The 22508-nt window shown below is 42.4% G+C and overlaps 1 protein-coding gene across 2 annotated transcripts in view; it reads left to right on the top strand.

The window, feature by feature from the left end:
- ATP8A2 (ATPase phospholipid transporting 8A2) overlaps positions 1–22508 on the top strand; it is a 447814-nt gene that overhangs the window by 67959 nt on the left and 357347 nt on the right. For both annotated transcript variants that reach the window (XM_027116669.1, XM_027116670.1), the window contains exons 20-23: positions 1442–1526; positions 2748–2887; positions 4102–4240; positions 11648–11712. In XM_027116669.1, the coding sequence (XP_026972470.1) occupies positions 1442–1526; positions 2748–2887; positions 4102–4240; positions 11648–11712 (429 nt within the window). The remainder of the gene's footprint in view (positions 1–1441; positions 1527–2747; positions 2888–4101; positions 4241–11647; positions 11713–22508) is intronic.

The following is a 22508-nucleotide window of genomic DNA, read 5'->3' as shown; positions in this document are numbered from 1 at the left end:
TGTGGCCTCTCCCGTTGTGGAGCACAGGCTCCGGACGCGCAGGCTCAGCGGCCATGGCTCACGGGCCCAGCCGCTCCGCGGCATGTGGGATCTTCCCGGACCGGGGCACGAACCCGTGTCCGCCTGCCTCGGACTCTCAACCACTGTGCCACCAGGGAAGCCCTCTGATGTGTATTTTTTTCTGTAGCAGCTATTCTCAATATTCATGGTTTAGTTTTTATTCACTACAGAGGCTGGCTGGCGGGTTTGAGGTAGTGTCCATTTGTGGTCTATTATTACTGCCCCCTCCGGTCATTTCCTATGTCAGCCTTTCTGTCTTGTCTGCCTCCTGGTCATCGCATCTAAATCTTTAAGGAAAGATGCTACTGTTCATGAGCCTGACCTACAAAACTACATTCTGTCAAACTGTGGTCTTATGTGTTGAGGGAAAGACTTATTAAGCTCATTTTTGGAGACTGTGTTGGGAAATATGAGGCTACACTAGGATCAGTGATTCGTTGGAAATCTTACTCGTCTTTACCAATTGTGGGAAGAAGTATTTGAGGACAGTGGCAGAGCTTTTTAAAAAGTGAGTAAAAACGTGTGTGAATTCTAAGGCATCCGATCTGCACTCACTAAGGTCCAGATTATATTGGATTAGATTGGGAAAGATTAGATAATTACGTTAGATTCTGTTCTCATATGATACTCTTTCTTACCTTTTTGGTTGTTTATTTGCCATTGTGTTCTGAGAACCACAGCAGGGCCAGAAGGGGGTCAGTGTGAGGTACAGAGGAAGGGGGGCAACCACAGAGCAGAGTCAACAGGAAATGCTGCAGGGGTGCATTTAATTTGTTATAGGATTTAATTCTCCACAAACCTTCCCCCCCAAACCAAACTAAATTTCTTAGATTTGGGGGGGCCCCAAACTGCCATTTATCACATGTTTGTTGCATGATCCGTAGCCTGCAATCCTCCAGCCCTGCTTGTGGGTCATGGAAATAGTCCCCAGGTGATGAGCTGTCCACACCGTGTGTTCTCAGCTGAACCAGGTTCTGTGCAGGGTGGGTCGTGCCCTCCCTGGGTGGGAGCTCCTGCAGCATCAGGAACGGAGAGTACACTTGAGCAATTTAGGGTGTGTGTTTTATGCTTCCCACTTCTGCAAAGGGTGTTAACAAAGTCTGGTGAGAGCTTTGCAAATCGAGGTGAACGTCGGCCCCGTCGTGTCCCTGATTATTCATCCTCCTGACACCCAGGGTCCTCCCCGGCGTGTTTGTGTGGACGCATACCCACCCCCAGGTTGTTTTCCAAAGCTCATGACTGAATCCAGCCAAGAACTGTGTTTCCCCTCGCCCACCCAGGTGTGCGTTGGATCCACACCACGAAAACAGAGCTGGGCTTGCGGCGCTAGAGCGTCGGCTGACCTGAGGTTTGCCAGTCACAGCGTTTCCCTGTTTTACAGGATAACGTGATTTTTGAGAGGCTTTCTAAAGATTCAAAATACATGGAGGAAACACTATGCCATCTGGAGTATTTTGCCACGGAAGGTGAGTGGAATTTGGAAACGTTATTTCTGCCCTTGGAGTTGTGCTTTCAGGGGGCAGTGGGGTGAGCCTTCGTGTTCACGTGTCATTTTCGTGCAGCACTTGGCTTGCTTCAAAGGTGGGTCATTTTCTAGTGCCAAGCCCGTCCCCACCCCCTGCACCGGTGGCAGTGACGAGAGTCGTGGCTGTAGACCGACTGCTCTGTTACCTAAACGTCATCCGCTAACTCTTAACCAGAGGGACGAGGGTGAGGCAGGCCAGCCCACGATGCTACCCAGAATCGCCCCCCAGTTTTGCACTCCTTTCTCGGAAAACTCACCTTATTTCCCAGGCCCTCTCTCGTTTCCCTTATGACACTGGCTTACCCTAGACTTCAGGCAAGAATAATCCACTGAACCCATGGAGAACAGGAAGGGAGTTCTCAGAAGGGCTTTAAACAACACTCCTGTCGGGCTCCCCTGCACGTGGATGTGATGAGAGCTTGAGTGCCGGCTGCTGCCTCGTTGCCTTCCTGAGCCTCTCTGGCTGCATGTATCCACGTCTGTGCACACACAGGCACACGCATGTACACCAGAGAACACACGTGCACACATAGGAACACATGCACACAGGGACACACACAGAGACACATGCACACAGGGACACACACGCACACACAAGCACGGCTGCTTGAAAGCCTGTGTGTTTCACGTGGTAGCACACTGGGCCTTTACTGCTGTCGTGAAACACACTTCCCGTCTTGCCTCCTGGCTGACGGGAAGTCATTGCTTGCCTGCTTTTCTCATTCCTTTATTTTATTTATCTTTTTTAAAATTCCCCTTTGATTTTTTTCCCCTTGTTTGTCATTTTAATGGAACTTGGGTATGGGTGGATGTGAAATCAGATGTTCATTTACCCTGCTTCCCTGGAAATGCCAAAATTACTTTGAGAATCATAAAGCAATTCAATAGGTGTGATGTCTGTGCGTCCCTCCTCGTGTCCTTCTCTGCTATGAGGAGTTCAGTCTCATGGCTTTTCCTGTTCCGTCAACATCTATAGAAGCAGTGGTTTAAATTAAAATAAGGTCGCTTTTCAGTTCATTTTGAGTGTGTGCACGTTGACTTAGAGTGACCTATAAAGGGATGGTCTCTTCCATTTTCTGCACACGTGGTGTCCCCTGGGGATAAGGCACCCTGCTTGCCCGCCACTAGGGCCCTCACCGGGAGACACGGGACTGTTTCGCAGGCTTGCGGACCCTCTGTGTGGCTTACGCCGACCTCTCTGAGAGTGATTATGCAGAGTGGCTCAAAGTCTACCAAGAAGCCAGCACCATCTTGAAGGACAGAGCTCAGCGGCTGGAAGAGTGTTACGAGATCATTGAGAAGGTAATTGCACGTGGTAGATGCGTTACATTACATGCCCGGTGACACCTAATGAGCAAAAAAGTTTTGGTGCAGAAACCTTTTGGCTATATAGTGATGTTCTCTGATCTTGTAAGTATCTTAACTCACCATTAGCTTTTCATCGTTTCTTTGCTTTAAGAAACACTCAGTTTTTATGAGCTCTCTGAAAGGTCGAGCCACCCTCTGCTAAGCGTTCACGTCTTAAGAAGTATCAGGTCAAAAACGGCATCGGCGACTTTCTGGGTTTGCCTGAGATGAGGTGTAACGACGTTAGCTGGCCCTGCTGAGTTTCCTGAGCAGTCGAAATGCCTAGGCTGGCTGGGCATCGTACCTACTAAATGTTTTCACGCTTGCTGTCCTCTTTGAGCTTTGCCATTGCCGCTCCGCGCTGCCCATGTGATTTTGTTATTTCAGTTCCTCCCAAGACATGAGGTAGCTTCCCACAGATCGAATCCCTCGAATCTGGGAGCTGGATTTCAGCTTTTTCCGTTTCATGTCAGCAACCACTGGTCCATCCATCTTCCAGTTTCAGTGGCTTTGAAGTCATTGCTTGCTTGCTTTTCTCATTCCTTTATTTCATTTATCTTTTTAAAATTCCCCTTTGATTTTTTTCCCCTTGTTTGTCATTTTAATGGAACTTGGGGATGGATGGAAGTGAAATCAAATGTTCATTTACCCTGCTTCCCTGGAAATGCCAAAATTTCTTTGAGAATCATAAAGCAATTCAATAGGTGCGATGTCTGTGCGTCCCCTGGCCAGAGGTGGGCACTCGGGATGTAGTTGGCCGTTTTGGTCACTGAATAATTTTTTCTCATGTGTTAACTGTACCACAGCCCTTGACTCATGAGTGGAGTGAGAGAGAAGCCTCAGTCCTGTTAGTGTCCCCAGGATAACTCACCCATGTGCTCTGCTGCCAGGTGGTTTCCCAGGTGGTTTCCTAGCCCAAGGTGCCCGTGTACCCGGAAGTAGATGGCATGTGCTGGCCCGTGTGTGTGGAGGGGTTCTAGCCCTGTGGGTGGTTTTGAGATGCCGCACATGTGACTGTCATTAATTATCTGCAGACAAAGGTTTAATGTGGAGGAAATAAGGTAATTGTCTCAGAACACTTTGACTGCCTTTCTTTTGTCAAGAGTTTCGTCGTTCATGCTGCTCTTACGTGTGTCCCCATCTTTAATGGAAGCTGTTTTTTAATTCAGAATTTGCTGCTGCTTGGGGCCACAGCCATAGAAGATCGTCTTCAGGCAGGCGTGCCAGAAACCATAGCAACTCTGTTGAAGGCAGAAATTAAAATATGGGTGTTGACGGGCGACAAACAAGAAACTGCAATTAACATAGGTAATTCATTTAAAGAATAATTTCCCAATGCTGATTTTTGTATTACGTTTTTGAACCGTCTTATAGAGGTGCCTAAGGGCTCCTCAGATGCATTGACAGAAGTGTTTTATAGAATTCTTCATTCATAAGACCGAGAAAAGTTTAAGATGCTCTTATGAGCATTATCTGTCCGTTATAAACAATAAGACTACGACACCTTCCTGAAAAGTATTAAACATACTTACAGAGGCCAGAGAATTCAAAAGTTGATGAGAGTTTGATTTTCTTACTGCTTTCTTCACAAAAATTTAGTCTCAGAGACTAAGCATGTTTTCATTAAGTTTAGATATGCATTATTATTTTATATAGCTATAGCCATTATAATGATTTTTAGCAATTCATAGGTTTTTCTGATAGGCTTGAACCTTTCCCTTCCCCATCTGGGTTGGCAACCTCTGCCTGCTAAGCATCGCAGAAATGAAAATTGAAGAAAGGGAATTTAAGCCCAGATTACTTCATGAGTGTTAAAGCAGCACGTTTTTAGTTTGAAAAGGACTTGTGAAACTACTAATTTTAAAAAAATCTAATTTTTAAAAAAAATTATTTATTATTTTATATTTATTTTTGGTTGCGTTGGGTCTTCGTTGCTGCGCACGGGCTTTCCCTAGTTGCGGCGAGTGGGAGCTATTCTTCGTTGCGCTGCATGGGCTTCTCATTGCGGTGGCTTCTCTTGTTGCGGAGCACGGGCTCTAGGCACACGGGCTTCAGTAGTGGCGGCACACAGGCTCAGTAATTGTGGCTCATGGACTCCAGAGCCACAGGCTCAGTAGTTGTGGCGCCCGGGTTTAGTTGCTCTGCGGCGTGTGGGATCTTCCCGGACCAGGACTCGAACCCGTGTCTCCTGCATTAGCAGGCAGATTCTTAACCACTGGACCACCAGGGAAGTCCCAAAAAATCTAATTTTGATTGTTTGAATTGCTTTAAAATTATCTAGGACTTCTGTCACCCTTGTGTCACAAGCTCTGGTGCATAGGTGATAAAATGAAAGGGCTACATGACTTCTCATGTGTTGATGGGAATAGAGTCCATGTCACAGCTCACTGCAGGAAGAAACATACAGAAAGAACATCTGAAGTTGAGTGACTGGTGTCCTATTCAGAGGAGTCTCCTTGGAACGCGATCAGCTGGTTCCAGTGGAGCCCTTTCCTTCAGTCTTTTCTTTTGAATCAGCCCCGACTCTCAGAGAACCTCAGTTATAGACAATGCCTACTGTCTGGGGTGGATTTCCTCTTTTTTTTTTTTTTTAATAGACAAAAAAAGCCACTTAATCATTTCTTACCAAGACTGTAGTCCTCTTGGACTCGCACACAAGTGAGATTAAAGTCCCCAGAGACTGACATGTGATTCACAAACAGTCTCTGAAGGATTAGATGTAGACGTTGTACCTGTTGTTTCCCAAACACATATTTTTGGAGAAAAGTGTGGTGATATTTCTGTGTAGACCTGTCACTACTACTAGATAATAAAAACCCATTGCTTACAGCCCTTTGGTGATGTCAGCAACATTTTTATAGATGAAGGATAATACGTTTGCTTTCGGTGGAATGTCTCTTTCTATATATATACATCAGCCCTTCAGGTATTTCCCATGTAAATTTGGTCTAAAACACCTGCTATTGATCCACGGCTCCTGTTCACAGAGGGCACAGAAAGCATGAGAGCAGTGATGCTGCACCTGCCCCGTCCCTGTCCTCCTGTCCTTGTGTCACACCTGCATCTGTCAGGGTCTAGCCAAGTTTAGGTAAACACAAGTGAAAGCAGAGTTCCCAAAATCAACCCAGAAAACATGAATGGCTTATTATTCCCGAAGGAAGGTGTTTGTCGTTGCTGGAGTGAGGCTTGTCTGAACCTCACAAGGTGATTGATACCTGTCCAGTTTTTTCCATTAACAGCTATATTATTTTGTGCTTTTTTCAAAGAAGGTGTAGCAGTGTTTGTAGTTTTGGTTTCAGAAGCACTCATATCCATTAGATATTTTAAAATTGACCTTTTAAAAAACATTCTAATCCAAGTCGGAAAAGAAGAAGTAAAACTGTCACTGTTTGCAGATGACATGATATTATACACAGAAAATTCTAAAGATCCTACCAGACTACTAGAGTCCAGATCGGATGCCTTAGAATTCACACACATTTTTACCCACTTTTTAAAAAGCTCTGTCACTGTCCTCAAATACTTCTTCCCACAATTGGTAAAGACGAGTAAGATTTCCAACGAATCACTGATCCTAGTGTAGCCTCATATTTCCCGACATAGTCTCAAAAATGAGCTTAATAAGTCTTTCCCTCAACACATAAGACCACAGTTTGACAGAATGTAGATTCATGAAGCTTTCACGAAAACCCTCTCTGAAATTTGAGTTAGAAAACCCTGGAGAAGGGTACTAAATTTCATCCATTCTAAGACACCTTGTTTTCATATTTCACTGCCTCCAGAGTTGGGATGTCTTATGATTGTTGACTCTTACAGTTTTAACTGGCAACATTTCTGTTTAGAGGTGTTTGGTGCTGTTGGCTGTCTTTAGTATTTGCTGTCTCTCTCATATATCTATCATCTGTCCATCTATCCTCCCATGCATCTACTCTCCCTCCATCCATCACTTATCCTCCCATCCATCTATCACCTAACCTCCCATCCATCCATCTATCCTCCCATCCATCCATCTATCCTTCCATCCGTCTATCCTCCCATCCATCCATCTATCCATCCATCCATAATCTATCACAGTTTGAGAATTTAAAGTGTAACTTTCAGTTCATACCTTGAAAATAAATACTTAGTCAAATTAGGTTCCAGGATATTTGTGTCTATTATGAGCCTATGAGTGTTAGGTAGATGCAGTCATCCTGCGTGTGGCTTTGAGGTCCTTTGGAACTGACACGATGCCAGGACCCTGCTGCGCCGTGCTTGCATTTATGCTAACTAGCTGTGTTTCCGGGAGTTGGAAGTTGTCTTTTTTAGCTTAAAAATTTGGCATCACCTAGTCTAAAGTGAAATTTCAGCTGTATAGCCTTTGTGAATCATGTAGTCGTCACTTCCTTACTATGACTGGATAAAGCATCTCTTACATAGTTAGAAAATAGATGTGAAGTTTTCAGAGTCTATAATATTTTTTCTAACGGAGATAGGATGAGTGAGAACAAAATCCTAGTGCGTGTTCCATTTTAAAGTCATCGCATTGGGAATCGCTTTCACGGTGAACCATCTGAGTTGGAATTTGGCTGCCCCTCCCCCATGTTTTGTTACCCATTACTTGATCCCTTTAAACCACTTCTATAGTCTTAGAAGTTTAATTTCTGACAGTGAGTAAATGTGGACTTGCCCACCCTATTCTTGTCCATTGGCAGGGAGGCAAGTCTGGTTTTCAGGTGGGGCTGGGGGAACACGGCCAGAGCCCCGGTAATGTTCACAGAAAAGTCAGGTGTGTGATTTCTTGATTACCTGCAGCTCTGTTGTTGCCAGATGCTCCCCTATAGGCTTGGGGCACTTATGTTCCCTTATTGGGGACTGAGTTAATTTTGAGACAAACTCGAATAAAATAGATGAGAAAATACCAGTTGTGCAGTGTACATGCTGAGCATGGCTGGTGTGAGTAATAGTTACTCATTAAATGTTAGCACAGCATTTGTCATATTACAGCCAAGTCCTTTAGGTAAGTTTAATATTCCCTTTGAGATAGGCATTATCCCCTTTTAAAGACAGAACTGAGGCACAGAGATACGAGGTAACTTAGCCTGGGCCGCACAGGTGTGAGAGCTGAGAATCTGAGCATGTGACCATGACACGTGATAATTCAGTTCTCGGAAAGATAGGCGTCCAAAAGATCAGGGAGGGCTTCCCTGGTGGCGCAGTGGTTGAGAGTCCGCCTGCCGATGCAGGGGACACGGGTTCGTGCCCCGGTCCGGGAAAATCCCACATGCCGCAGAGCGGCTGGGCCCGTGAGCCATGGCCGATGGGCCTGCGCGTCCGGAGGCTGTGCTCCGCAACGGGAGAGGCCACAACAGTGAGAGGCCCGCGTACCGCAAAAAAAAAAAAAAAAAAATCAGGGAAGGCTTTGCAGATGAGATAGGTTTAGATCTTGATCCTCAAGAATCTGTTTAAGACAAATACATAAAGAATGAGGATAGCATGAATCAGGATGGCCTGGTTTGGGGGAAGATCAGAAGGTAAGGTGGAGGCAGCATGTCCCTACCTGTGATGGTGCCTTTCTGAGAAGCATCTGAGGGTCTGGAGGGAAGGGTGCCCAGGTGTGCTTCTGTGGATGAGTCCTTGATATCCTGGTTCTCACATGGGGAGGGATTCTGCTCTCAGCATCCTCGATCGAGTCTGGAGCAGATGAAGAGTTCCATTCCTGACATCTGTCCGTGTGTTTCATACACTTACTTTCAAATATTGAGTGACCAGATTCTCCCTGAAATTATTTACAACCAACAACACACCTGTTGAGGGTTTGGAACCAAGTTGAATCCCACTGAGGGGTAATCTGATGGATCCTAGGTATATGGTTAGTAGGACTCAGTCGTCGTTAACCCTTCCAAAAGTGTCTCCGAAGCAATCTAGGTTGGGATGTCTTCGACAATATATGCTTACCTCAGAAAAAAGACGCTGATTGCGAGTTCCAAGAGAGGTTTGGTTTGGTCCTGTTTTCTAGTGTGAATGATGATTTTATTTTCTTAAAATCAAGTCCTGCTCTAAGGACCATAGATGCTGTAATATTTTAATTTCTTTGAGTGTTGATTATGCTCAGGTAGTAGAGAGACTAAACACTTTTGTGGTGTGCTGTTAACTTCAGCCGTAGTAAAAAGTGAAATCCCAGAGGTTCCCTTCTCAGTCATTTTATGGTCATCTTGTTAGATTGTGAGATTAAAGAAATAGACCACAATTTACAAGTGTGGATTGACATTTCATAGCTGGCTGTTCTCCAAGAGCTGATCTCATTTTATCCAAAAACATTAGAAATCAAGCACACCGAACTTGGATTGACATAATTTAATTTGCCATGTTAACTAAGTCACATTTAACTGTGTTAAACCCCCATGGTCTGTCTAGAGCAAGTGTTCTGTGTGATAATTAAGCAAAATCTTGCTTCGTTTTCCAAACTAAAAAAAAAAAGAACCTGTTTCTTCTCAGAAACCTTGAGTTTTGTGTATTTAAATTCATGAAAGTGTCAGTGGTTTTATTTGTTACCCTCTCCTTGCAACGGCTAGAAAAATACTTTGAGTTTTTCCATAATATCTTTATGCAGCTTCAGTTGTCAAGTGGCATTTTACTTAAATTGCAAAATATAAAATCAAGCGGGAAGCGATGGCTTAAACATTTCAGCTTGCTTCTGCAACCGCTGTTCATATCAAAAACTACCAGCAAATCCTCTTGTGTGAGTTATACTAAATTTGTAACAGTCTCTATTGCGTGAAGTTGCTGGAAGTTTCTGGGGCAAGGGAAGAAAAATGATGAAAGTTCCAATATCCCTGTTTGCAAATGAAAATAAAATATTGACCTCCCTTCTGCACTTAATCTAAGAATTTATAGAAAGGAAGAATATATTTGTAAGATTTTAGTGGGAAACAAAGTTCAGTTATTTCCATCGTGCTGTGCAGAATTTTCAATGGCATTCTGGGAAACTCTCATTTCTACTCATCACTGTTCAAGTCTGTATATTGTTAAAATACAGACTTGAACAAATTTGAAAATGTGTGGAAAATTGTGCTGTGTTTCCTCCCTTTAGTTTTCCTCTTAGAGGTTGAACAGGTATTTGCCCATGTGGTCCTGTGATTTTAAACTATTCAGTTGTTTTCACTTTGCAAGTGATACGTGAGGTTTTAACCAGCAAAATTATCTCATTCCCTTCACATAACTGTCGTTAACTGCCTGGAATAGATCTTCAAGGTATTGCTTTAAGAAAATGACAGTTAGATGAAAAGTCATAATTTTGTGCTTTAAAATTTGTGTTCTCAGGTGGTTTATAATAGTCCTCTCAAATGACACTCATCAGTGAAGGATACACTTCATACATTCCAAAATAAACACAAATATTTATTTTCTACCCCCCCAAAATACCCCAAGCTTTCTCTCATCTTAATTGTTGTCTGTCTTGAGTTCTGTTTTGTGCCTGTTAGTAGGGTTTCTTGAGGATGAAAAGAGGACCTTCTGGGTAGAATTGAGCACGTGAACGCAGCAGTTCTGTGACTTGTCCGCTAGTTAAATGCTTGTCTCCTTTTCTAGTTAAATATAGCATCTGTGGGAAGGGGTATTTTGGCTCTTCTGCGGAGGAGAACCCAGACTCCTGTTGCCTAAGCATTGGTTACGGCCCTTCCTTGAGATGGTCACCCGCATCCTTGTTTTGAAGGTTGACGTTCTTTACGCTGACCACTTGTTCCCTGTTTCTGTGATCATTGGTCCATGATCGTTGTAAGGACCACTTCTCTAGGTGAAAGGACTGTTTCTTTGACTTTTCTCGATGAGATAAATTAAGATGGAGCTTGGTGAAAAGCACATGTTGATGGCAGCTCTCTTGAGGGGCACCAAGATGGTGGAGGGTGATTTGAAAGAGAGCCCAGGGCCCCGACAGACACCCCTGGACTTGGGGTTGGCTGGGGCCGCTGCCTCGTTCTCCCCAGAGTGTGGGGAGAAGGGAAAGAGTCCGGAGAGGCTCTTACCTTGGTCGTTGTGTCACCAAGCATCTCCACCTGTCACGCGTGTACTGCAAAGTCTGAGTAGGAAACAGCTTCATAGAAAATACGTTTGCCTTCCGGGAGGAAAAGTGGAAAAGTGTATCTTGCTGAAATTAACCTACAGAGATACCATTGTCTAAAAATGTAATGGGAATTGTTAAGAATTAGCATTGGGATGCTCTTGACTCAGGTTTATTTCTTGCAGTGGGGGTTGCTTTGAGCTTTCGCAGGAAAAGTGACTCTCTGGGTATCATAGGCTTCCTTAGAAGCCTGCTGTGAGAATTACCTGGCTTTCTATAAAGCAGGTGAGGGACGTTGGTATCACAGTAGGCACGCGTATGCCGCGTGAGGAGCACCGTTGATTCCCTTTGTCTTCCTAAAGTGTTTGCTTTTACTTTAGAGAACCCAAAGCTCATCCTAATACAAAGATAACAGGGATAAGGAAAATTGATGAGTATTTATTTCAGCCATTAGTTACGAAGACCCTTCCGAGCAGCACTGCTAGAGCTGTCTGCAAGTCAGAATCCGTGTAAGCTTTTCCTCCCCACACTTGCTCAGTTCCTCTGTGTGAGCCCATAGGCCAAACACGGTGATAAGGAAGGTACAGGAAGGGAGGCTGAACTCAGGGGACCTTGAACGTGGTGAGTTCCTGGTGGGGATGGTAAATTCACGTATGTTGCTCCTTCTTTTATTCTAGGCTATTCCTGCCGGTTGGTGTCACAGAACATGGCCCTTATCCTACTGAAGGAGGATTCTTTGGACGTAAGTAGCTTTTAAAAAGTTGTATTTGATATCACTGTGTTAAACCCTTTGTTTCTGCTATGACTAATATTCAGGATTTAAAATTTTTTTTTTTTTTACTAAAAAAGCAATTATAAAACTACTCAATGTGTTTTCTCTTTTTATTTATGAATGGCTGTCATAAAGTCATTTCTTTAAACATCAAAATGGTAAGCTCTACCTCTGGTACCAGGTATAGGAATTTATGTATGTTTTTAGGTGATGGCCATCATTGAAATTCACTTTGTCTTCAGATTCAGCTACAGTTTCTGTCATATTGGAGGAAGGAGAGAAGGTTTTTGTGAGAAGCACACTCCATATATAAAAAAGTCTTTCTGGCTAGCTGCATGGTTGAAAGCATACTCTCCCAGTACTGATAAAATGGACATTAAGAATTTGCAAGGTCTGGAGAATAATATACATCCATGTTAGAGTTATGGTTTGGAAAACGTATGATATTGATGGTTGCAGTATTTGTAAACTTATTTGCTTATCATTCTGTGATTCTAAGAATGTTCCTCACTTTGGCAAATCCTAAGTAGATGACTTTATACTCTTGATTAAGGGGTACCATGGATGTTAAGTAGTACAATAAATATTCCAAACCGATATAAAAAATAGTAAGCCCAGAAAATTGCTTTGCGATAACACATTATTTTATTCACCTAGAACAGTGCATTTAAAATGGGGTAGTTTTAATCTGGTTTGACTTCCTGTTAGGATTTCCATTAAGGGGCGATGTTCAACTCCTGGTGGTTGCTAGGAGACTTGTAGGCGTTTCTTTGTAGTACAGACACTCAAGATGATATTCACGTGTCAGGAGTTGATGATGTTTACGTCGTAATAGGATACACAGGCTCTTAGTTCCCCAACATCTCAGTGCCACCGGCTCACGGAGAATGGTACAGATGTGTACCCAGCCCGTCATGGCCTAAAGCTGCTGCCGAGACCCTGGTTGGGAGCTGATTTGAGAGTCCCCAGTGACCTGCTTTGGTGGTTTGACATGAAGATGGGAGCTCAACAGTGAGATTCCACCTGTGCGTCGTTTAACAAGAGCTTGTTCCTGGCAGGCACCTACGGCCACACTCGCAGTCAGCACCACTGCTCAGAGCAGATGACAGGGTTAGTTACGCTTGTAAAGGGAGGCTCTGATGGTGAAGCGAACGAGACAGGGACCAAGGAAGTGAACCACGAATCAGAAGCACTGGGCCTGGCTTCCTTCCCTCATCTCCTGTGTACGTCTGAGGGAATTAAGGGGGTCACCTCAACGACCATCAATTACCTGGCATCCACCCCCTTCAGCTGACCTGTACGTAGGTCCAGGCTAGGACCCCAAATGCTTGTAAATGCTCAGGATTTATCCCTGTTTTGAGTGTTTCAACTGTTACCAAAATAACATCTAAGCTCTGTAATACAGAGATCAGTGGTCTTGGAAACAAGGCGGGTGATGAAGTGCACGCCAGGGGGGCACTAGATGATATGTTTAAGATACCAGTAGAAAATGTCATTTTCTTTTTTCCTCCTGTTTTTTTTTTTTCGGTTAAAAAAAGTACTGTGAAATCACAGTATTGCTGATAGCACGTGGACTGGCTCTGGCACACCCGATCCTGTTTCTGGTGTGCTAACCAGGGATGGGTCTGGGAGGAAGGGGAGGAGGGAGGCGTGGGGTCCCACAAATAAGAAGGGGTGACGCTGGGACCCTCACTCTTCCATTTGCTTGAAGCTCATTGTGAAATCTTGCCGTTTGTGTTCCTGGTTAAATGGGTTTACAGACTATATTTAGTTTCGGTTAAACTGACTCTTACAAGGTGCTGGTTTGAAAAGCTTTCTGTTTTTTTTAAAAAAAAAAGGTATTGAGATTACAGTAGTGTAAGCAGAAGCTGCAGTGGTGTGGCCTTGCTGGACACGCACGCTGCTAGTTTAAGTTTTCTTCGACTGCTTGATGAATTAAAACAGTGATCAGATCTGACAAGCTAAACAAATTTCAGTATTCTCCCTAAGGCTACTATCATTAATCATGATTCTTGCCCTAAATGTATGATGGTATCTTGAAACCTTAGCTGTTGCAAAATGAGGCTATGAATTAGTGAGACTTTAAAAACTAAGAATACCGAGTATGAGAATAAAAATCTACAATGTTATCAGCAGTTTATAAAAAACATGTAATATTCAAATCAGTTACCCTGTCAAATTTCACAGCACCTACTGCTGGCCTTTTTTTTTTTGGCTGCATTGGATCTTCGTTGCTGCGCGCGGGCTTTCTCTAGTTGTGGCGAGCGGGGGCTACTCTTCATTGTGGTGCGTGGGCTTCTCATTGCGGTGGCTTCTCTTGTTGTGGAGCATGGGCTCTAGGTGCATGGGCTCTAGGTGTGCGGACTTCAGTAGTTGCAGCGTGTGGTCTAGGGTTCGCAGGCTTCAGGAGTTGTGGCACACAGGCTCAGTAGTTGCGGCTCGCGGGCTCTAGAGCACAGGCTCAGTAGTTGTGGCTCCGTGGCATGTGGGATCTTCCCGGACCAGGGATCGAACCCGTGTCCCTTACATTGGCAGGTGGATTCTTAACCAGTATGCCACCAGGGAAGTCCCACTGCTGGCTACTGAATGCTAGACATCTTTTGATATGTGTTAGTAAAAGACAATAAGGGCCAAGCCATTTGAGGATCATTTGTTTTTTGTGCTGCAGTAATTAAAATGAATATGGATGGAGACATATAGAAAATTTTGCCAGCATTTTCTAAGAAACAAATGATTGAACTAACCATGAAGTTTATTTGGAGGAAAGTGCAGTTGTTTTTAACATGTTAACCTATAGAATACACAAAAAACTAGTTCTGATGAGCCATTAAAAGGAAGATGAATTGGTAAGGATATACTTGAGCAAAATAGTCATTCTTTAACCCAAAGTTTTATGAAATAAGTACGTGTAATCAGTGATGGAATGAAAATGTAATCATGTAAAATTCATTAATGGCATGTATGGCAGAGACTACACTTCCCAGCATCCCTGGGTCTGGGTGTGGCCGTGAGATTTAATTCTCAGAGCCTTGCAGGGAGCCCGCTGGCAAATCAGGGATGAGGTTTCTAGAATCCCCACTCCTGTATCACAAGCTGAGTATGGAAGGGTAGGTTGGAGGCTGAGAGATGTTAATTCAGTAACTGGTACAGAAACTAATTTGAAGTATAGAGGAAGTTAAAACAGGAAATTAGGTGCTTGCCAAATTACTGGATAATCCTGAAGGAGCAGACGTCAGCAAGGTAGGCTTCAAGGTCATACATCTGTGGCTCTGTTCCCAAGGTCAGGACTCTGTTTTGCTTCCCCAGGGGACTTGAGGCAATCACAGCTGATGGTCCAGCTGCCTTGCACCTGTGAACCTGGGACTGGGTGAGAGAATGTGGAAAACTTCCCCTGTATGAAAAGGAATTCCTCTGTCTCTGCAATCTTAAGCAAGTGTATCTTGTTGCTAGAATTCATCCAGAATCCTGCTGATAAGGGAGTCTGGGAAATGTGGCTTTTAGCTTTCCAGTCCCTGTGATATATTAAAAAAAAAAAAAAAAGAAGAGGATGAAAATAGATGCTGAGAGTCAATCAGTAAACTGTATCTAGCACTGACTCATTTATAAGCAAGAAGTGGGAATCAGGAGGACACAGAATGCTATACGATCTCACAGATATGGTTGATGTTTCACGAGTTAGACCTTTAACATACGCTAGGTTCTTTACGGTACTTTGTAACGACATGCAGGATGACCATGGACATCTTGTGGACCTCAGAAGTTTACTCTTTTATTTCCATTGTTTTTGTCCTCATGACAAAGAACCTGACAGTCATCAGACTTTAAAGTGATGCAGAATTGCATAATGGTTAAGGGAGCCCGCTCTGGGCTGCCTGGCCGGGCTCACACCCCACCTTCTGTACGTGGAAAAGTCTTTCCCACAATAAATTCTTAAGTCGCAGTCACTATTTCTCTTCTATGTTCTTTATGTCTGTGAGTCCCTATATAGATACAGAGAGAAATATAGAAATAGATAGATATACATATATATATATATATATATATATATATATATATATATATATATATATCTGAAACAGTTTATGTTTTTCAGATTACTTTCCATTATGGGTTATAACAAGACATTGAATATAGTTCCTTGTGCTATACAGTAAATCCTAAAAGTCCAGTTTCCTAATTTGATCTTTTCTCTGACAGGTGGCTCCATGTTCAGTTACTTAAAATATGTTTAAAATACCTACATACAGGCACATATTCATACCCACAGGCACAGTGCCATTATTTGTTGCTACAAGAGGTGATGTTTATGTGCGCTGTGCTGAGGACTTTTTTGGTGGGGCGAGAACACTTTGAAAAGGTACGTTTAGAAATGCTTGCGTTAGGTGACTTTCATTGCAGCACATGTGGGTCCCATATCTTAGGCAGTGAACTAAACTGCCTCTCTAGTAACAGATGCTCACATCTGTTGAGTGCTTATTCATGAGTGCCAGGCCCTTTCTGGGAACTGGCTCTCTTCATCCTCCTAGTAACTCCTGAAATAAGAAAATTTCACTGCCTTTAAGTCTCGTACTAAAAAATATATATATATACATATATATATTTTTTGCAGTACGCAGGCCTCTCACTGCTGTGGCCTCTCCCGTTGTGGAGCACAGGCTCCAGACGCACAGGCTCAGTGGCCATGGCTCACAGACCCAGCCTCTCCGCGGCATGTGGGATCTTCCCAGACTGGGGCACGAACCCGTGTCCCCTGCATCGGCAGGCGGACTCTCAACCGCTGCGCCACCAGGGAAGCCCCACCACCTCATTACAAATAGTTCAATTTCATTTCTTTTTATGGCTGAGTAATATTCCATTGTATATATGTGCCACATCTTCTTTATCCATTCATCTGTCAATGGACACTTACGTTGCTTCCATGTCCTGGCTATTGTAAATAGTGCTGCAGTGAACATTGTGGTACATGACTCTTTTTGAATTATGGTTTTCTCAGGGTATATGCCCAGTAGTGGGATTGCTGGGTCGTATGGTAGTTCTATTTTAGTTTTTTAAGGAACCTCCATACTGTTCTCCATAGTGGCTGTATCAGTTTACATTCTCACCAGCATTGCAAGAGGGTTCCCTTTTCTCCACACCCTCTCCAGCATTTATTGCTTGTAGACTTTTTGATGATGGCCATTCTGACCTGTGTGAGGTGATACCTCATAGTTTTGATTTGCATTTCTCTAATGATTAGTGACCTTGAGCATACTTTCATGTGTTTGTTGGCAGTCGGTATGTCTTCTTTGGAGAAATGTCTATTTAGGTCTTCTGCCCATTTTTGAATTGGGTTGTTTTTTTTTGATATTGAACTGCATGAGCTGCTTGTAAATTTTGGAGATTAATCCTTTGCAAGTTGCTTCATTTGCAAATACTTTGTCCCATTCTGTGGGTTGTCTTTTTGTCTTGTTTATGGTTTCCTTTGCTGTGCAAAAGCTTTTAAGTTTCATTAGGTCCCATTTGTTTATTTTTGTGTTTATTTCCATTTCTCTAGGAGGTGGGTCAGAAAGGATCTTGCTGTGATTTATGTCACAGAGTGTTCTGCCTATGTTTTCCTCTACGAGTTTTATAGTGTCTGGCCTTACATTTATGTCTTTAATCTGTTTTGAGTTTATTTTTGTGTATGGTTAGGGAGTGTTCTGATTTCATTCCTTCACATGTAGCTGTCCAGTTTTCCCAGCACCACTTATTGAAGAGGCTGTCTTTTCTCCATTATATATTCTTGCCTTCTTTATCAAAAATAAGGTGACCATATGAGCGTGGGCTTATCTCTGGGCTTTCCATCCTGTTTCATTGATCTGTATTTCTGTTTTTGTGCCAATACCATACTCTCTTGATTACTGTAGCTTTATAGTATAGTCTGAAGTCCGGGAGCCTGATTCCTCCAGCTCCATTTTTCTTTCTCAAGATTGCTTTGGCTATTTGGGGTCTTTTGTGTTTCCATATAAATTGTGAAATTTTTTGTTGTAGTTCTGTGAAAAATGCCATTGGTAGTTTGATAGGTATTGCATTGAATCTGCAGATTGCTTTGGGTAGTATATTCACTTTCAGACTGTTGATTCTTCCAATCCAAGAACATAGTATATCTGTCCATCTGTTTGTTTGATCTTTAATTTCTTTCATCACTGTCTTATAGTTTTCTCCATACAGGTCTTTTACCTCCTTAGGTAGGTTTATTCCTAGGCATTTTATTCTTTTTGTTGCAGTGGTAAATGGGAGTGTTTCCTTAATTTCTCCTTCATTGTTAGTGTATAGGAATGCAAGAGATTTCTGTGCATTAATTTTGTATCCTGCTACCTTACCAAATTCATTGATTAGCTCTAGTAGTTTTCTGGTAGCATCTTTAGGATTCTCTATGTATAGTATCATGTCATCTGCAAACAGTGACAGCTTTACTACTTCTTATCCGATTTGGATTCTTTTTATTTCCTTTTCTTCTCTGATTGCTGTGGCTAAAACTTCCAAAACTATGTTGAATGATAGTGGTGAGAGTGGGCAACCTTGCATTGTTCCTCATCTTAGAGGAAATGCTTTCAGTTTTTCACCATTGAGAACGATGTTGGCTGTGGGTTTGTCATATATGGCTTTTATTATGTTGAGGTAAGTTCCCTCTATGCCTACTTTCTGGACGGTTTTTATCATAAATAGGTGTTGAATTTTGTCGAAAGCTTTTTCTGCATCTATTGAGATGATCATATGGTTTTTCTCCTTCAGTTTGTTAATATGGTGTATCACATTGATTGATATGCGTATATTGAAGAATCCTTGCATTCCTGGGATAAGCCCCACTTGGTCATGGTGTATGATCCTTTTGATGTGCTGTTGGATTCTGTTGGCTAGTATTTTGTTGAGGATTTTTGCATCTATGTTCATCAGTGATATTGGCCTGTAGTTTTCTTTCTTTGTGACATCTTTCTCTGGTTTGGGTATCAGGGTGATGGTGGCCTCGTAGAATGAATTTGGGAGTGTTCCTCCCTCTGGTATATTTTGGAAGAGTTTGAGAAGGATAGGTGTTAGCTCTTCTCTAAATGTTTGATAGAATTTGCTTGTGAAGCCATCTGGTCCTGGGCTTTTGTTTGCTGGACGATTTTAAATCACAGTTTCAATTTCAGTGCTTGTGATTGGTCTGTTTATGTTTTCTATTTCTTCCTGGTTCAGTCTTGGAAGATTGTGCTTTTCTAAGAATTTGTCTATTTCTTCCAGGTTGTCCATTTTATTGGCATAGAGTTGCTTGTGGTAATCTCTCATGATTCCTTGTATTTCTGCAATGTCAGTTGTTGCTTCTGCTTTTTCATTTCTAATTCTATTGATTTGAGTCTTCTCCCTTTTTTCTTGATGAGTCTGGCGAAGGTTTAGCAATTTTGCTTCTCAGGGAACCAGCTTTTAGTTTTATTGAACTTTGCTACCGTTTTCCCTCATTTCTTTTTCATTTGTTTCTGATCTGATCTTTATGATTTCTTTCCTTCTGCTAACTTTGGGGGTTTTTTGGTTCTTCTTTCTCCTATTTCTTTAGGTGTAAGGTTAGGTTGTTTATTTGAGATGTTTCTTGTTTCTTGAGGTAGGATTGTATTGCTATACACTTCCCTCTTAGAACTGCTTTTGCTGCATTCCATAGGTTTTGGGTTGCTGTGTTTTCATTGCCATTTGTTTCTAGGTATTTTTTGATTTCCTCTTTGGTTTGTTCAGCGATCACTTCGTTATTTAGTAGTGTATTGTTTAGCCTGCATGTGTTTGTACTTTTTACAGATATTATCCTGTAACTGATATCTAGTCTCATAGCATTGTGGTCGGAAAAGATACTTGACACAATTTCAATTTTCTTAAATGTACGAAGGCTTGATTTGTGACCCAAGATATGATCTATCCTGGAGAATGTTCCATGAGCACTTGAAAAGAGTATTCTGTTGTTTTTGGATGGAATGTCCTATAAATATCAATTAAATCTATCTGGTGTATTGTGTCATTTGAAGCTTGTGTTGCCTTATTTATTTTCATTTTGGATGATCTGTCCATTTGTGAAAGTGGGGTGTTAAAGTCCCCTACTATGATTGTGTTACTGTCAATTTCCTCTTTTATGGCTGTTAGCATTTGCCTTATGTATTGAGGTGCTGCTATGTTGGGTGCATAAATATTTACAGTTGTTATATCTTCTTCTTGCTTTGATCCCTTGGATCATTATGTAGTGTCCTTCTTTGTCTCTTGTAATAGTTTTCTTTTAAAGTCTATTTTGTCTGATACGAGATTTGCTACTCCAGCTTTCTTTTGATTTCCATTTGCATGGAATATCTTTTTCCATTCCCTCACTTTCAGTCTGTATGTGTCCCTAGGTCTGAAGTTGGTCTCTTGTACACAGCATATATACGGGCGTTGTTTTTATATCCATTCAGCCAGTCTGTGTCTTTTGGTTGGAGCAATTTATCCATTTACATTTAAGGTAATTATTGATATGTGTGTTCCTATTACCATTTTCTTAATTGTTTTGGGTTTGTTATTGTAGGTCTTTTCCTTCTTTTGTGTTTCCTGCCTAGAGAAGTTCCTTTAGCATTTGGTGTAAAGCTGGTTTGGCGGTGCTGAATTCTCTTAGCTTTTGCTTGTCTGTAAAGGTTTTAATTTCTCTGTGGAATCTGAATGAGATCCTTGCTGGGTAGAGTAATCTTGGTTGTAGTTTTTTCCCTTTCATCACTTTAAATATATCCTGCCACTCCCTTCTGGCTTGCAGAGTTTCTGCTGAAAGATCAGCTGTTAACCTTATGGGGATTCCCTTGTATGTTATTTGTTGTTTTTCCCTTGCTGCTTTTAATATTTTTTCTTTGTATTTAATTTTTGATAGTTTGATTAATATGTGTCTTGGCATGTTTCTCCTTGGATTTATCCTGTATGGGACTCTTTTCACTTCCTGGACTTGATTAACTATTTCCTTTCCCATGTTAGGGAAGTTTTCACCTATAATCTCTTCAAATATTTTCTTAGTCCCTTTCTTTTTCTCTTCTTCTTCTGGGACCCCTATAATTCGAATGTTGGTGTGTTTAATGTTGTCCCAGAGGTCTCTGAGACTGTCCTAAGTTCTTTTCTTTCTTTTTTCTTCTGCTCTGTGGTAGTTATTTCCACTATTTTATCTTCCAGGTTACTTATCCGCTCTTCTGCCTCAGTTATTCTATTGATTCCTTCTAGATAATTTTAAATTTCATTTATGGTGTTGTTCGTCATTGTTTGTTTGCTCTTTAGCTCTTCTAGGTCCTTGTTAAACGTTTCTTGTAGTTTCTCCTGTTTCCAAAATTTTGGATCATCTTTACAATCATTACTCAATTCTTTTTCAGGTAGACTGCCTATTTCCTCTTCATTTGTTTGGTCTGGCGGGTTTTTACATTGCTCCTTCATCTGCTATGTGTTTCTCTGTCTTCTCATTTTGCTTAACTTACTGTGTTTGGGGTCTCCTTTTCACAGGCTGCAGGTTCATAGTTCCTGTTTTTGGCGTCTGCCCCCAGTGACTACGGTTGGTTCAGTGGGTTGGGTAGGCTTCCTGGTGGAGGGGACTGGTGCTTGTATTCTGGTGGATGAGGCTGTATCTTCTCTTTCTGGTGGGCAGGACCATGTCCGGTGGTGTGTTTTGGGGTGTCTGTGACCTTATTATGATTTTAGGCAGCCACTCTGCTAATGGGTGGGGTCGTGTTCCTGTCTTGCTGGTTGTTTGGCATGGGGTGTCTAGCACTGTAGCTTCCTGGTTGTTGAGTGGAGCTGGAGATCTCTGGGAGGTTTTCACTGTTTAATATTACGTGGAGCTGGGAGGTCTCTGGTGGACCAGTGTCCTGAACTCGGCTCTCCCGCCTCAGAGGCACAGGCCTGACATCCGGCTGGAGCACCAAGACCCTGTCAGACATATGGCTCAGAAGAAAAGGATGAAAGAAAGAAAGGAAGGAAGGAGGGAAGGAAGGAAGTTATTAAAATTTTAAAAAGTATTAAAAATAACAAAATTATAAAGTCGTAATAAAAGAAAGGAAGAAGAGAGCAACCAAAGCAAGAAACAAATCTACCAATGATAACAAGTGCTAAAAACTATACTAAATAAAAAAATAAATAAAACGGACAGGCAGAACCCTAGCACAAATAGTAAAAGCAAAGCTATACAGACAGAATCATACAAAGAAGCATACACATGCACACTCACAAAAAGACAAAATGGAAAAAAATATGTGTATCTATTTATATAAAAAAAAAGCAACCAAATCAATAAACAAATCTACCAATGATGATAAACTCTAAATACTAAACTAAGATAAACATAAAACCAGAAACAAGTTAGATGCAGAAAGCAAACCCCAAGTCTACAGTAGCTCCCAATATCCACCTCCTCAACTTGGGATGATTCGTTGTCTATTCAGGTCTTCCACAGATGCAGGTACATCATGTTGATCGTGGAGATTTAATCCACTGCTTCTGAGGCTGCTGGGAGGGATTTCCCTTTCTCTTCTTTGTTCTCACAGCTCTCAGGGGCTCAGCTTTGGATTTGGCCCCGCCTCTGCGTGTAGGTCGCTGGAGGGCGTCTGTTCTTCGCTCAGACAGGATGGGGTTAAAGGAGCAGCTGATTGGGGGCTCTGGCTCACTCAGGCCGCGGGGAGGGAGGGGCATGGAGGGCGGGGCGAGCCTGCAGCGGCAGAGGCCACCGTGACGTTGCGCCGGCGTGACGTTGCACCAGCCTGAGGCGCGCCGTGCGTCCTTCCGGGGAAGTT

The sequence above is a fragment of the Aethalodelphis obliquidens genome, unplaced genomic scaffold, assembly GCF_003676395.1.
Source record: "Aethalodelphis obliquidens isolate GAN/ISIS:26980383/991018 unplaced genomic scaffold, ASM367639v1 scaffold16, whole genome shotgun sequence".
NCBI lineage: Eukaryota > Metazoa > Chordata > Mammalia > Artiodactyla > Delphinidae > Aethalodelphis > Aethalodelphis obliquidens.
This window is presented reverse-complemented; position numbering and strand designations above follow the sequence as displayed.